This window comes from Lineus longissimus, chromosome 12, assembly GCF_910592395.1.
Source record: "Lineus longissimus chromosome 12, tnLinLong1.2, whole genome shotgun sequence".
Taxonomy (NCBI): Eukaryota; Metazoa; Nemertea; class Pilidiophora; order Heteronemertea; family Lineidae; genus Lineus; species Lineus longissimus.
The window spans coordinates 14,266,034-14,281,221 of NC_088319.1; the positions used below are offsets into that span (position 1 = coordinate 14,266,034).

At 41.4% G+C, this 15,188-nt stretch overlaps 1 protein-coding gene across 11 annotated transcripts in view; it reads left to right on the forward strand.

The window, feature by feature from the left end:
- The first annotated feature begins 3,444 nt into the window (after positions 1–3,444).
- Positions 3,445–15,188, forward strand: part of LOC135497331 (segment polarity protein dishevelled homolog DVL-3-like) — a 33,331-nt gene continuing 21,587 nt past the window's right edge. For all 11 annotated transcript variants that reach the window (XM_064787141.1, XM_064787139.1, XM_064787138.1 and 8 more), the window contains exons 1-5: positions 3,445–3,954; positions 6,159–6,228; positions 13,124–13,248; positions 14,362–14,450; positions 14,780–14,836. In XM_064787141.1, the coding sequence (XP_064643211.1) occupies positions 3,791–3,954; positions 6,159–6,228; positions 13,124–13,248; positions 14,362–14,450; positions 14,780–14,836 (505 nt within the window). In that variant the 5' untranslated portion in view covers positions 3,445–3,790. The remainder of the gene's footprint in view (positions 3,955–6,158; positions 6,229–13,123; positions 13,249–14,361; positions 14,451–14,779; positions 14,837–15,188) is intronic.

Here is a 15,188-nt window from a genome sequence, read left to right on the forward strand (position 1 = left end):
GGATTTTTGGAGGATTCACCAGTCTTCTAAGATGATTGTGGTCCCAAGTAGTACTCAGGTATACCTGTCTCGTGAGATCAGATAACCAGCTGGCAGAGGTTGGTTGGTCCATTGTCCGTCCTTGTGAGATGATTACCATGGTACAACCAAATCAGTTGTCTTGTATCACCCATGTCGAACGCAAGTGTAATGTTGTCCTGTACAGCTAAATGACCCTTTGAAGGTTGTGTCAATGTCTTCCCAACCTGACCAGGTATTGAGATAATCAACTGGAATAGGTTGGTTGTTAAAAAGCTGTCCTGCAGTCTCCTGAGTTTATTAGTGGTAACCTTGGTGTAATTTTTAGGTTGTGTCAAGGTCTTCCCAACCTGACCAGATAACCAGCTGGCAGAGGGTAGTTGTTTCAGAGTTTCTAGGTTGTGTCAAAGCCTTCACAATCTGAATAGATAAGCAGCTGGCAGAGGTTGATTGTTTCGTCATCCCACAGAGAGAAAGATGTTGGGATTTCACCAATCTCAGTCGCCTGTAGTCCATTGTAACGGGTCATTGTCGGACGTCAGTTCGCCAAGAAAACCAAAGGAATTGAAGGGTTCATTGAACTCATCAACAAATCATTAGTTTTTAGTGAAGTTCAACTGTATTCCTAGATAAATCACTTTGGTATATAGAGAGTAAGATTACAATTAACTCACGTTAAAGTTTGAGTTCCGGGGAGGTAGAGTTGTCAGTTGGTTTAGGGGCGCAATCTCCTAGCTTATAACTGCGTTGTAAACATATTGCTAAAAATTGATTAATGAAAAAGGCAGTAGGGCAATATTAAGCAAACAGTAATGAAAAAAGGTGTAATTCCATTAACTGAATATTGTTTTTAGACACTATTACATGTATTGGCCTACTTTTCCTACACCACGAGAACAATGCATGTGAAAAAAACAAGTGAGTCGCGAAGTAATAATGTTTGTAAGGTAAAGAAAAGCTCGGTCGTCTAAGGTCCGGTCGTCTATATACTGGAGTCCATGAGCGCTGACAGTCTGGCGCGGCCTACGGATACGATCGAGAAGCCGGTTTGGGGTTCTAACGACGGTGCTCGCATGCATTGGTCTTATCCCCGAAACCTTTACAAAACTGACAATCTTGTGGCATATCAGATGTGCATCCGACGACGGTAAAACTCGTGGCACCCGTCTCAGGCGAAGCTGACAGTAATGGAACTGTAAATCTCGTGGCATATCGGATGCCCATTCAATGACGGCTGCTCTGCCAAGTTGTCAAATGGTGAGAAAGATGAGGCAGTCACAGCCAGCCCGAATCAGTCCTTGCTTTTCCACCGTGTTGACAACAGGATGAGAGAGATGAGACAGTCACAGCCAGGCCACATCAGTCTTGTTGGCTGCTCTGCCAAGTTGTTAACATGGTGAGAGAGAGGCCACATCAGTTTTGGCTGCTCTGCCAAAATTGTCAACATGGTGAGAGAGATGAGAGAGTCACAGCCAGGCCGAATCAGTCCTGGCTGCTCCACCGTGTGGACAGCATGATAAGATAGATGAGACGGTCACAGCCAGGCCAAATCAGTCTTTGCTGCTCTGCCAAGTTGTCAACATGGTGAGAGAGATGAGAGAGTCACAGCCAGGCCGAATCAGTCCTGGCTGCTCCACAAGGACTGATTTGGCCTGTCTGTGACTGTCTCATCTCTTATCTCGGAGGGACCCAAGCAATTAAGCACTTTTTTGTTTTTATTGCTTTTTTTCATTTACTTAATTATTTTAATAATAAATTAAATGTACACAATGGTTCGAACCTACCTGTAAAAAAAACTCGCTGCCGGGACTACTAGTTATTGTCCTCTGTCCTCACTAAGAGGTGGCAGCATAGACAATTGACCTTCAACGCACCTGCTACGTTAGTGGGGTTAACACCATGGATGTAATGCCGAGAGATTTGCATAGTATATAAAGGGACTTGGTAGGTAGTGTATTAATAAGATAAACCACAGATTAAACCAGGTTCATACTTGCTTACTTACTCAGGGTTCCAACTGTAAATCGTCCCCCGCCCTAAAAACGGGCGATATTTTTATTTTTTAGTATTTGCCTAGTTCCATTTTCTTAGCTCAGATGGCAGCACCAGAGAAGATGAGTGTCGTACGGATATATAAGCCTGGAGGACGTACCGGCGGCGAGTTTTTTATTTTACACAACCATTGTGTACATTTAATTTATTATTAAGATAATTAAGTAAATGAAAAAAAGCAATAAAAACAAAAAGTGAATAATTGTTTGGGTCCTTCCGAGATTCGAACTCGCACCAATTGTCGGATGTGCATCGCTGATCTTGTGACTTGTTTACTGACTTACAACACGTGCGTTTCTTACTTGATGACGTCAGGCGAAGTTACTGAGCTCTGATTGGCGGTCAATGTACACAATGGTACGAACCAACCTGTAAAAAAAACCCTCGCGATCTGGCCTGTCTGTGACTGTCTCATCTCTCTCATCATGTTGGCAACACAGTGGAGCAGCATGAACAGATTCGGCATGGCTGTGACTGTCTCATCTCTCTCTCACCATGTTGGTCAAGTGTTTGCTGGATGTACCAAGCCCCTTCACTATGCGTACTCTGTTTGACTGTGCCACCAGGCAATCTGGGGAAAACCCTACAATGAGACCGCGGATCATGCGGGTTTTGAGTTGTAACTGTGGAGTGAGACCTTATGTAGTTCACGCCTCATGTAAAGACAGTGTTTTTTCATGAGGCGTGACCTACATACGGTCTCACTCCACAGTTACAACTCAAAACCCGCATCCGCGGTCTCATTGTAGGGTTTTCCCCAGATTGCCTGGTGGCACAGTCTCACTCCACAGTTGAGACGCTTGGGGATACCATACAGGGTCCAAGAGCGGACTGTGGGAATGGACTAAATTTAGATGATCATGTGCTGGTATTGATCTGACTCAACTATAGTTATGGAGTTCCTGTTTATTGACATGTTAGTAATGATGTGTCAATGCTTTTCTTGATATTTGTAACAAGTTTCCATCTGAATATCACTCAGATGTCGCTCCAAGGGAGCGAAACGACTTCGATTTGGAGCGAAATGACTGGGGGCGAAAAGGTTAGGAAGCGAAACAACCGCAATTCGTGAAAATCACACTCCACACCAATTTTCTCTGCGTGGAGTTTGAAAAATATTTGCCGTATTTGGTAAATTAGTAATTTGTTGTGGGTGTTAGATTTAATTTTTGCCCTCCCCAAATTCAGATAATTGAAGTCAAATGTATATTTCATTTAAATTCCTATACACCTTTCTCTTTGCAGAAACATAGACATTAATTTTAAAAACTGCTTTACTAAATGAACAAGGAAAACGTAATGCTTGTTAAAAGACCTATAGTTATTATAGTAATATCTGTAGGGATGCGTATAACAGATTGGAACAGCCTGGGTGAGCGCATCAATTGAGAGGCTCGACAGAGCACAGAAATTATCAACCCTCGGAAACATTCGGCTTCTTTAACAATGGGAAAACACCAGTTAAGGATGGATTATCGTCGGATTTTTTTGCCTTTGGAATTTTCTTATGTATAAAGTTAGGATATCTGAGAGAATCATCCAAATTTACTGACAATTTCGTGTAGAAATCAGTCTCTTTCAAATCTACCAATATCATTTCCCAATATCCGGAGGGTTCTCTCACCCATACTCGGCGAGGACAGTGAGCAAAATATTCGGTCGCCATTTTGGGAAAGATAGAACATCATCCAGAATTTAGAGTCTAAATCTGCCCTCCAGTATGGAGGCCGAGACTAAAATCATCTATCATATAGATGACGAGGACACCCCGTATTTAATCAAACTTTCTGTTCCCGCTGATCGGGTCACTTTAGGGGATTTTAAGAATGCCTTGAATCGGCCAAATTATAAATTCTTTTTCAAGTCGATGGATGATGATTTTGGGTGAGTTCCGAGTTGTTTTGTCTCGCTGCAACACCTAAATGACCACCGATCTCTTTTTTATTAAACTGATTTGCTGTTCTAGATAGATACATTGTCTCCTGTTATTGATATTTGGCCGTAATATGTCTTGTTTTCGTGGAAACGGTACCCTAAGTTTTGACAGCCGGTTAGGGCTTCATCACACTTTGTGTACACTGCACATGATACAGTGCATGATGATAATGCAATCGGCAGTGCATTGATACCCATGGCCATGGATCCATACATCATGATTATTGGCTAGGACTACATATCTGATCATGATGCATAGGCCACATCATGATGACATGCATGCCTGGCTGGCCCTAACGCACCTGCAAAGTGCAGTATTAGATGGATTCGAAGAAGTTTGTTTTGGCACTGACCAGTCATGCATTATGCAAAGGATCGCTGTGTCTCTGAGTCTTAAGCATTGTCCGAAGTCCGCTTAGGCTTTCTGACGTGTTCTGAGTGTGCGCCTTTGATTTGTTTTGGCACTGATTTGTCTTCTTCGAATTCGTCTATTGGGCAGATCCAGGAAATGTTTGTGTGAGTTGCGATAGGCCTTTTCCAGACACGCCAGTACCACCTAGGGTCAGACCAACCAACCATCTTTACAAAAGATCTTCACGGTAAAAGACGCCAGACAATAGGCCATTTTCCAGTTTCGAATGTGAATGTTTTATTGTGTATAGCTTGCCCAAATATATTGACTTCCATGCGTTTTCTATTGAATAGAAGTAAGCTATCATGTGCATGTTGAATCATTGTACACTTTAGAGAATATACATGAATGCAGGTGTAGGCTTAATATCCTGTTGAAAGTGATGCTTCACTGACCATGTTGTATGGTGAGTGAATGATCTTGACTACATTCGGAGGCACCTTTCTTACAGTGGGAGGTTGTACTAAAGCTGTCAACAAGAACTTTTAACTGCCCCCAAGTGAGTGATATATTCGCGAATACAATATAAGGCATGTCAAAGGGGATAGTCTTGCATGTCTCGAGTGACCAGTCTGATGCCTTGGCCTTCATCCTACTAGATGAAACACTTTATCAAATATAGCCCTTACAAGATGAATTTTCTGGCCGGAGATTTGTGCTATACAGTGAAGAAGGGCGAGAGTGTTACGATTTCACATTCTGAATCTGAGGGATAGAAGAATTATTTTTGTCCGAGAACCAATAATAAAACCACTGCTGACTGTATTCTTATGGCTTCCAGTTGAGAGCGTTGTACACCTCAGCTTTATTTTCCACTGTGTATTTGAACTATGCCTATATAGCTGTACCTGAATCTATCCAGAATGTGTGGTAGCTAGACCATCCTGCAATCTCTAATGCTATAAACTTGTTTCCAGTCAACTTATCTCGTAGTGTTGGGCTATGTTTCATTTCTATGTATTATCTTCCCTGGCGGTATCTAGATTGAGGCATTCATTGCACCCATCGACAAACAACAAGTTTAACCCCTTGGACAACTCTTTGTAGGAAGTAGTTTATCTGGCTTTGGTATCCTTCAGGATGTCAGAGACAGCAAAAAAACAAACTACTTGTAATAAGAACGTAAAACGCTAAGTTCAAGAAGAAGGAAAAGGCTACTAATACTACTAACAACTATTCATAAGGACTCGTCATAATTGGTACCTTCATTCTTGGTGTCTGTCTGCCAATGACTGCAGCAAAAACGGACAGTTTCCTCCACTGTCTCGACTCTTATAATGGTACATCTGCATTGACAGAGACAGCCTTTGTTGTGAGGTGCAAGACAGCCATTTTTCTGCGGGGTCAACGTCTTGAACCTGTCCCCCACCCCTGGGCATGACGTCTACTATTGTTCAGCGCTATGGCCGTGGGCTGTATGGGTATCTATTGAAGAACTTCCGACACCCTCTCTGGATGCATTGCTCACCGGCGGCAGACTGGGTTGTGTTGATCTTGTCAGTGATGTGTTAACTTCGTTAACTCTTGTAGGTTTAGTGTCGAATAGGGATTTCGCATAATGAATGATGACACCATTATTTAATGTTCAAGAAACTCGTCACTCACTGTCCGATTCTGGTAGTCCACAATACACCACCTATACACCCAGTTGAGAATGTAAAAGTTTGTAACCATGAAATGTGGACACCATGATCAGTGTTCTTATCACTGTTCTAATGAAATTTGACTTTGTCCATTTCAGAGTGGTAAAAGAAGAAATCGTTGATGATGAAACACATTTGCCATGTTTTAATGGGAGAGTCGTCTCATGGGTAAGTAACGACTTCGTGAATCTCTCTTTACTGTTTGAAGAGTTTCCGCAAACAAGAGATTTCTGTCGCTGTGACTTGTTGCAGTTGCATGCTCTCGTGTGCATATAGTGAATATAGTCTAAATTGCCTATTTTATTAAAAAAATGTATGAAATTGTATTGGTGATCAAACATGTTGCTGTGTTTTGCATTGAAAAGTAGTTAGTGTCTTTTTTAGGATCCGTCCCCACCTCCTCTGTTCTATGGCAACTTAATTACAAGTTTATGTGCAGTTCGTTTAGAATCATGGTATGATGATAAATTACGTCTCGAAGACCTGAGAACCCGACCACCAGCATGCGCAAACGTTTTTGTCCTTATCGCTAATTTATGTCCCTAGTTTATCGATATTTGAGGAAGATGGGAGCACCTTGGCCATCCGTTAGGTTGTTTTATGTTATTGCCACATCTTAATACTAATGTCAGTAATGATACACGTGAACTTGGTGTGTGGGTTTTTGATCATCGTTGAACTTGAGTTATGATGGCTGATGCAAGGTTGTTGTCAGTTATGTGTAATTTATGGACTGACTAATGCCATAATGGAATGAGAACTTCTGTTTCAATTATAACTAAGTGCAAGAACCAGAAATTCTTGGCTTGACTTCATGAAAAAAACACTTGAGAAAAACATCATAGTCATCATGGTCAGATAGAGGATATAGTTGTGTATGTTACAGGAACACAGACTAACTCAATCTTTAGAATCAATATTTAGTAATTTGAAAATAATTCATGCCCTCGTGTCAGAGACCTCTGTTCGCCTGAGTGAATTTGATATTTTGTTATTGGCGGATACATGTACTTCACCACATTCCTTTCCATTGTACCTGGGTTGATCAGATTTGTCAGTGGTCAACCTGATATTCCCATTGTAACTCTTTACTTAAAGGGACAATATAGGCAGCAGCTAAGCAGGCGAGAAAGTTGTAACACAAAGTCGCCAATAGGGGTCTCTCACATGATCTCACAGTACGTCGAAATGATTCACGCTTTTAGTGCTGAATCTGACAAGACCCAAACTTTTCTGGGTATTTCTAGCGGCTGCAGTTGCGGTTGGCACTTTTGAGGAGAAGGAGACACTCCAGTTTTGGTCACTTATATTTTAGAAAAATATGAAAATCAGTGTGATGTTGACCATTCCCTTTTCTGCATAGCTGTGACGAAGGGCAAATATGACTTGGAGACTGTTGGAATTATTATTAGCCAACAAAGCCATCTAGCACTGGACCTGTCAGAACCAAATTCATCTAATGGTGAATGGTAATCACTGGACCTGTGGCTGTCAGAACAAGATAATAAGAAATCCACCAGAGTTCAAATCTGACTAGGCAACATCCCGGTTGAGATTACCTGGCCAGTATTAACTAGGGGTATAAATCATGCACTTGTTGGCGTTGGCATGGATAAATGTTGATGGGAACCTGCAAATGTCAGTTACTTTAATACACACTATACAGGTGATGGTCAGGATACATCTGTACAGGCACCTGTAACCGCAGAGAATTGAACCCACAAACTTTTACCCTTTTCCTCGGAAAGGTGCTGGTTCAGGCACAGATCCAGGAAATGTTGATCTCTGGAACACAGCTCCCCAAAATTGCATAGGAGAATAGATTTGAAAATTGTCTGCAAGCCTCATCGTGTATAGCTAACACCCCAATGTTCCAAAAACTAGGTGAACCCTGACCTTCAGAAACTGAGCTGGAGCATTCCATTGCCCTTGAGTACAATACGCACGTAGCCAGTTTCTAGCGGATTACAGCAATGAACTGGCTGACTAGTTGGTCGCAATCAATACTAAAGATTATTGGTGTTACTACACACGCTGTACATTGAAGCATTGTGATGTACACTTCATGTAGCAGAACAAGATACCCACAGAATCTGTGTGCAATCTGGTGGAGATGGGAGGCTGACAATGATATGCTTCTTCATGGAGTGTTGGCTGAAATACATTAGGGTGGCTCGCCTTATTGGTGTACTAGAGAATATAGTGGAGGTGGGGACAGCAATGGGACTGATACTTCGTCATGAACACAAAGTCCCAGTTCCCCAGTCAAAATTTGGCATGGGTTTTTCAGACCCAATGACCATGTATTTAAACAAAATAACTTTTAAAAGCAACAAATTGATCATCAGCGTGATCAGTGACCCTTGAAAATGGGCCGATGCCTCAGAAGTTATGTCCATTAAAACATAAGCGGATATACATTCGAGTGCACTGTCAACTCTGTTGAAAGAACCTTGTTACTGCAATCAACTGGGGATGGTCTGTATAAGATCATCATCATTAACATCTTGCCCTTGACTGGGGCTTGGCACGGTGTAATCAGGGCAAGCACATTTTGATAGATTGCCAAGAATTTCCAGGAAATGAGAAAAGGGACAAAGAAACTGGCACTCTTGGTGCACGTGTACACCTTCAATGATGATAATGAGAGACTTGGCAAACCGGACTTGGGTGTTTTGGGCGGTGATTTTCATGAAGAGAAATGGCTCTGCTGTCAAATAAAAGTCCCTAAGTCATAAAATGATTTACTGGTTGATAAATATCAGATTTGTGATTTTGAGGCACCTTTCTTTAGACTGTGCTTTTTTACTTCCGGAATGTGTTTACACCCAGTGCCATTTTTGGAATATTTTGGAAGGTACATGTACAGCAAACTTGAAAGTTGTAGGCCTCCATCTACACAGCACAGTACTGGCAAACTTGACTGAAATTTCCAGCTACATTCCTGCCCTGTAGGTGGACGCGGGGCGAGACTACATGTACCTACACCTCCTCGACTAAACCTGGCCCACCTACAACCGATTGGTGTGACCTGAGCCTCACTCGCTCACCATGTCCCCTTTCTCCAATAATGTGCTCCGGTAGAAAACATCGATCACCTGCGGCGATGAAATCTAATGTCAAGGTCACACCTGGTCGAGAACAGTCCGCTGAAACGTTTGCTTGTCATGTGTTTTTTCGTTCTGAAGTTTCATCTTCATATTGGAAGCATCTTGATAAGTTGATCCATTTCTAAGTAGTGGGATTTCTGACTAATTATCTCAATACTAGAACATTGTGATCGATTGGAAATAGTTTCATGATCAAAAATATAATATCATCCTGACTTAGAAAACTCACTGTGACAGTGACACTGAACTCATTGTATCAAATATACTGTAAATTCCTTCATGAATTTCTTTCTTTTGTGCTGTTATCTAATAAACTTGTTTGAAGCAAAATTGATTGGAATATCGATTTTTATTTCGTGTGCAGTGTTTTAGTATTAAAAATGGTAAGAGGATTATTGGTGAAAAGTTATTTTTAGAAATATCTGCATCTTCCCATCTCTCTTGCTTGAGCAAGATGAATCCTGGAGCAAGGCACTTGGTATGAGAATAGCACGACATCTGCATCAGCATTGCTTTCGTGAAAGGTGCTAGATTTCTGTTGAATTCATGAAGTCCAGGAGTGACGAACTAATCTTTCCTGCTCTCAACAACTGCTGGCAGAGCTTCCTGTGTCGTTCTAAAATCCTTGAACGAGACACTGGATGAAGGATAGGCAAGTTCATGTCACATCAATTACTGATTGCATTGACCTACAATTCTAAAATATCTAACCTAGCAATTACCGTTTTTTTCAGAAAAGGTGATGATCACACATCACAGTGTTTTATTTAAATCACTCGCTTCTTCAAAAGCTTTAGCAAAACCAAGTTGTGAACATGTAGCATGTACTTTTCAAGTGCCCAGGCCTTCGGTCATGGTTTTCGCTCAGATTCCACATCATCTGTTCGATATTTTTCTCTAATCAAATCCTAGGTTTGCATGTTCAATAAAACTGCTGTGTAACTAAATCGGTTTCCAAAGGTGTGGTAAAAAAACAGTGATCACCACAGAGTGTAGTCAGCGTGAGAATTGACTGATTACAGTAGCATTGAGCATATTTTCTTGTGGCCTTGGGATGTTGATTGAAATCTGATATTGGGAATTTGGTTCATTTAAAGTTCATTCAAGTTTAAAACAGTTTGTTAAAGAGAAAAAAGTAATTGCTACTCATCAAAGTGCTAGATGGAGTTGCAAAATTTAAAACTTGAAATGTTGAGCATTATGCTGTGGCCTTGCAAATGAGATTGAAATCAAATCTGAGGCATTTGGTACATTTAGAGTCAGAACGTGGGGGAATGTGGTTATGATAGTAAAACTTGCCCAGGATGCTCTGAAAAGCAACTATTGAGGCTTTGTATATGAGCAGACAGAGGCTTCCAAGGACCACTGACTTCCTCAGTGCTTGAGCAGTCTGAACCTCAGATCCCTGGGTGAGAAGGAGACCTTTCATGACGAATGCCAACACCTGTTCAGTGTAAACCATGAGTGAATGACTCTGCTTCAGCTGAGCGGAACTTGAAAGCACAACCACAGACCACCTGAATCTTTCTGGCAAACTGACTGCGTGTTATTTTTATCATGCCCCAAAATAATGAGATATCATCAGCCCTTCAATGGAGCATGATGGGTGTTAGAGCGTCAAAGATTCCATTCCACCTGAAGTGAAAACCAACGCCTTACTTTTCACTAAGAAAACTAGGCGTAGTGTAATCGCAATACTTGGCAGTGTATGGTGAAATGAGTGTTGATACTCTTTCAACTGGATTTGACACCCTTTTCTCCTGCATTTCAGTATAATTATGTGTGCATCGATATCATGATACTTGCCAACGTAGGCTGACACGCTATTCGATACAATAAAGGGCAGAAGAAGGAACAGCTTTGGGCAAACTTGTTCAGTTGTTTGGGGTTTATTGAGCTGTCAGTGTGAGGTCATGATGAGAGAATGGAGTGCATGCTGTGGCCCTGGGGTGGGACTCCAGACGACCAGTACACAAGAGGCAAGCCATGAAGACGTGTATTGGGTACTGTGGAGTAGAATCACTGGGTCGCTCTGAGTCTGAAGCAGTCACAGTGCTGATGTGACTTTGTCTCATTGCGTTGGGTTGGGGAAGAGTCCAGCCTGTCATAGTGAGAAATCTATGGTTAGTGTTGTGTCTCATTCAATCAAGGGTATTGTTTATGGGAGATAGGGCTACTGCAAAGTCAGTAGAGATTTTGAACAAATAAGTGTGTCTTTTTAAACGAAAAGTGGCAACATCAAATGCCCTTCCTGTTTGTAACAACTGGAGCTGTCTACAGTGCCATACATGAAGTCTGTACATGTACAGTCATATTCATTTGAGCTGAGTGTTGGTGCAACATGTTCGCTTGGGCTGGTGATCAGATATAGATAAATGACTCATGAAATGACCGTGTTGTTGTTCAATTCAGCCACATCATTGTTCTGTGTAGCATAGAACATTTAGATTTTATCATTTGTCGTAATTGATGATACACAATAACACATGCCTGCAAGTAGTTTAGTATATTTTCTCATTAGTTCGCTTTGTTCATCAACAGGGAAATTACAACTAGTTGTTGCATGCAACATGGAATTGGGAGGCGGGACATAATTAGCTTTGGCAATTTGTAAATTGTGTAAGCCAAGCCCCAGAGGAAACCATCATTTTTGAGTACTAAAGGAGCAGTGTCCGTGGTCGAACCAAACCTACATGTTCTGATGTCAGATGTGGCAGCATGACGTTGTTATAAACTTTTAGTTTACCCTCTGGAGGCTGCGTCTACTCATCCAATTAGGGGTTGATGCCAAACACTCTACACTCTAACATGTCGTGAATACAAAAAAGCCTTTTGATGTCATGTAGCAAAGTCTCTTAGCAAACATAATTACATGAAGCCAACTCATCATAACAGGAAGAGGAAATCTCCCCCTGGCTATGCACACTTTGAGCGCCGTATAAAAACACAACTCTGGTTTCTTTCAAGTTCACTAAAAATTGCTCTTGTCTGAAGATCGCACCTTTAGCCATCTGCCCTAGAGAGCTGTCGCACAAAAGACAGAGGTGGGATGCGCCAATGAAAATACTGCCAGGTTTTTTACGTGATGAAAATGAAGATACTGGCTTCTGAATAATTGTAATGAAATTGTGGGGGTCCTACTCCGCTGTACATGTATGCTGACAATGGACGTCTGGGTCAGTCTTGACTGAGGAAGCTTTATTGATCTAAGGTCCCCAACGATGGAATTGAGCCCTGTCAAATGTCTCGTCTCTTATCAAATGTGACAGCAAACGCCTTCAGCCTGCTTAACAAAGTTATTCAGTGATGAATTTAGAGAATTGTAAATTAACTTCTGAATTTTAAAAAGGTACCCTACCAATACCATGCTATACTACTGTTGTGAAACATGAAATATACGTTTTACAGCTGGGAGAAGAAAAACTATTGGAATAGTTTAAAAACATGTCTTCAACTGTTCTTTTGTATTGCAAAGGACGGGCACAATGTGGATCAAAAGTTTAACACGACTACCTAGTGGCAAACATATCCTCGCCATTGTGCCATGGCAGATTTAGATCTAGCGTGGTGATTAGCGATTTAAGACCCTTTCAGAAAACGTAAGGGTCATGTTATCCTCGAAGCCTTTCCTGTCATGCTGGGTCAACAGTCCCTATGCCTTGACACCTCAGACTTGTTTGAGAATTGGAAAAAGGGCCCACTTTTGCTCTTGACATGAAACTCTGTTTGTAATGCTATGTTTGAAAAGATATTGCTCCAGATTAGTTTCAGGCTAACAGAAGGAAGCCTCGACCAAACTGCCTGGAGACAGGCCAACGTGGCCGCAGGCTACACCCTTCACTGTTACTGTGCAGGTTACTCTCAACACAGGACTAAGAAAATGATGTGGTCGTGCAAATTAGAAAAGATCTAAAAAATACTAAAATGACATTTTCTCATTCGTGTCTTTACAGTTGGTGCCAGCTGAGAGCAGCGCGTCAGATACTCAATCACAATGTACAGAATCACAAACAGGTGATATCCAATTACCCACCGAACGGGTGGGCGGAATTGGGGATAGTCGGCCGCCATCATTTCAGTAAGTATGCAGTTTGATTCCTGATGAATAGTCCAGTAATTTCTGACCTCGCAAAGTTAATGGACTTGAAAACTTTTAAAAATCCTTGATCTAGTAGTATCCTAGACTTCTCGCTGAACAAGTTCAAATTGTCTCAAAATATTCAACCAGCAAGCACGACAAATCAGTTGGCCAAAATTGGTGTATTCACTCTGCTGTGGTACTACCCTATTGCCAATAGAAAATGCAGCATTGTGGGTATTTGGAAGCGTGTTTCATAAAAATAACGCCTTTCATCCCCCCCATACACACTTCATCTATCAAATGTACAACTCAATGTCGCTTCAAATTGATTTGACCTTTGCCTATGACACAGGTCTGTGATATCATCCCGCGATCCATGCAAGACTAATCGTGTCAAAATAGACTAGTGTAGCGGCAATAGACATGAGCAATATGTCATCAGGACCTGCGAGAACAGTTCTACAACAGTGAATGAAAATTTGATTTGGGAATTACGGTTGTTTGATATACACTTCAAGCCAAGCTTATATGACCGCCTGTAGATTTTGTACAGGATGCTTTTCATTTTGTATGGCGATTCCTGCAGACCTGAGGATGAACTGGATGTGCGGGTTCATTTTAAGAGTAAAAGACCTCAATTCCCTGTACAATTTGTATTAGATGCTGCCAGCAAATGTACACAGTTGTTGGGTACACTCTAGGTGCAGTCGTGTATGTTGGCTCTGGAGGTGATTCATACTTCAGATGATTCAACCATTGAGTTCATAATGTTGCACATAGGTGGCAAGTCTGATTGATTCAAGTGCACTGATATTGTCAATGCACACCTTTACCAAACCCAATACCTAAAACCTATTGAGAGTCTGACTGAAAAAAGGTTTAGATGCTGTTGATGAATATCCGAGTCCTAAAGCAGCTGACTTAAGATAGATTTAGAAGCTGCCCCTGTAGATCCAAGGCCTCAATAAAACATCCAAAAATCTGATAAGAAGTGGTCAAAAGGGACCATTCTAAAACTAAAAGCGAGGTGTCTTGTCCTATCAATCAGCGTTGCTACTATGTCTCTCCAATCCATCCGTAAGAGTATTATCATTGTCTTTCCTTTTTCAGCGCAAATGCAGGTCCTGGTAGTCGAGAGTTAGAAAATGAACCCTGTGACACATGTACAGAAACAGAATCGGTTATTAGTTCGCGAAGAGGTGAGTGGGTTTCAAATATCAGCGGGCAGATCAGTGTCTGACAAAAAAGTAAGCTACATGTTCTCTGATCGAACTTCTTGAGTATGATCACATTCAGGCATGAGTGACTAGCTTGTATCTCATTGCTGACATTGACCTCGTCGCTTTTATCTCATTGCTGTCATTGCTCGTGTGTGAATATGTGAATATGTCATCGAGTGTGTGAATATGTGAATATGTCATTGAGTGACTGTCTCTCGGCTGAATGATGTCCTATGTGTCTCCCATGGATGTTTCCCGTTGTTGTCTACTAAGACCTTTATAATGTAACATTGTGGCTTTATTTTCAGATCGGCACAGTCATCGAGGAGGTCGACCGACCCATAAAGACAGATTTCATTCAGATGGTAAGAATAAGTGTAACTTTGGCGACTTCATTGTCACAGCATCATTTATGTTTTCTGGTTATGAGGACCACGCAGTATTGAAATGAATTGCACTAATGAAAATTTAGAAATACCACAAGTTACCGACGAGAAGCCTATAAAGTGATAGTATTCTTATGCGGATAATTAGGCCTGCGCTGTCAAACGGGTCATTTTGAAACTGGATATTTTGGCTGTTTCACATGGAATAATGTAATAATGAGGTCTCAATGGAAAGAGGAAGAAAAGACGAATGCAGTGGTATGATTTATTTTAGAATTGATTAAGCAGTTATTTGGTGATGGTCTTGGAAAGATGACATTGTTTCATCGAA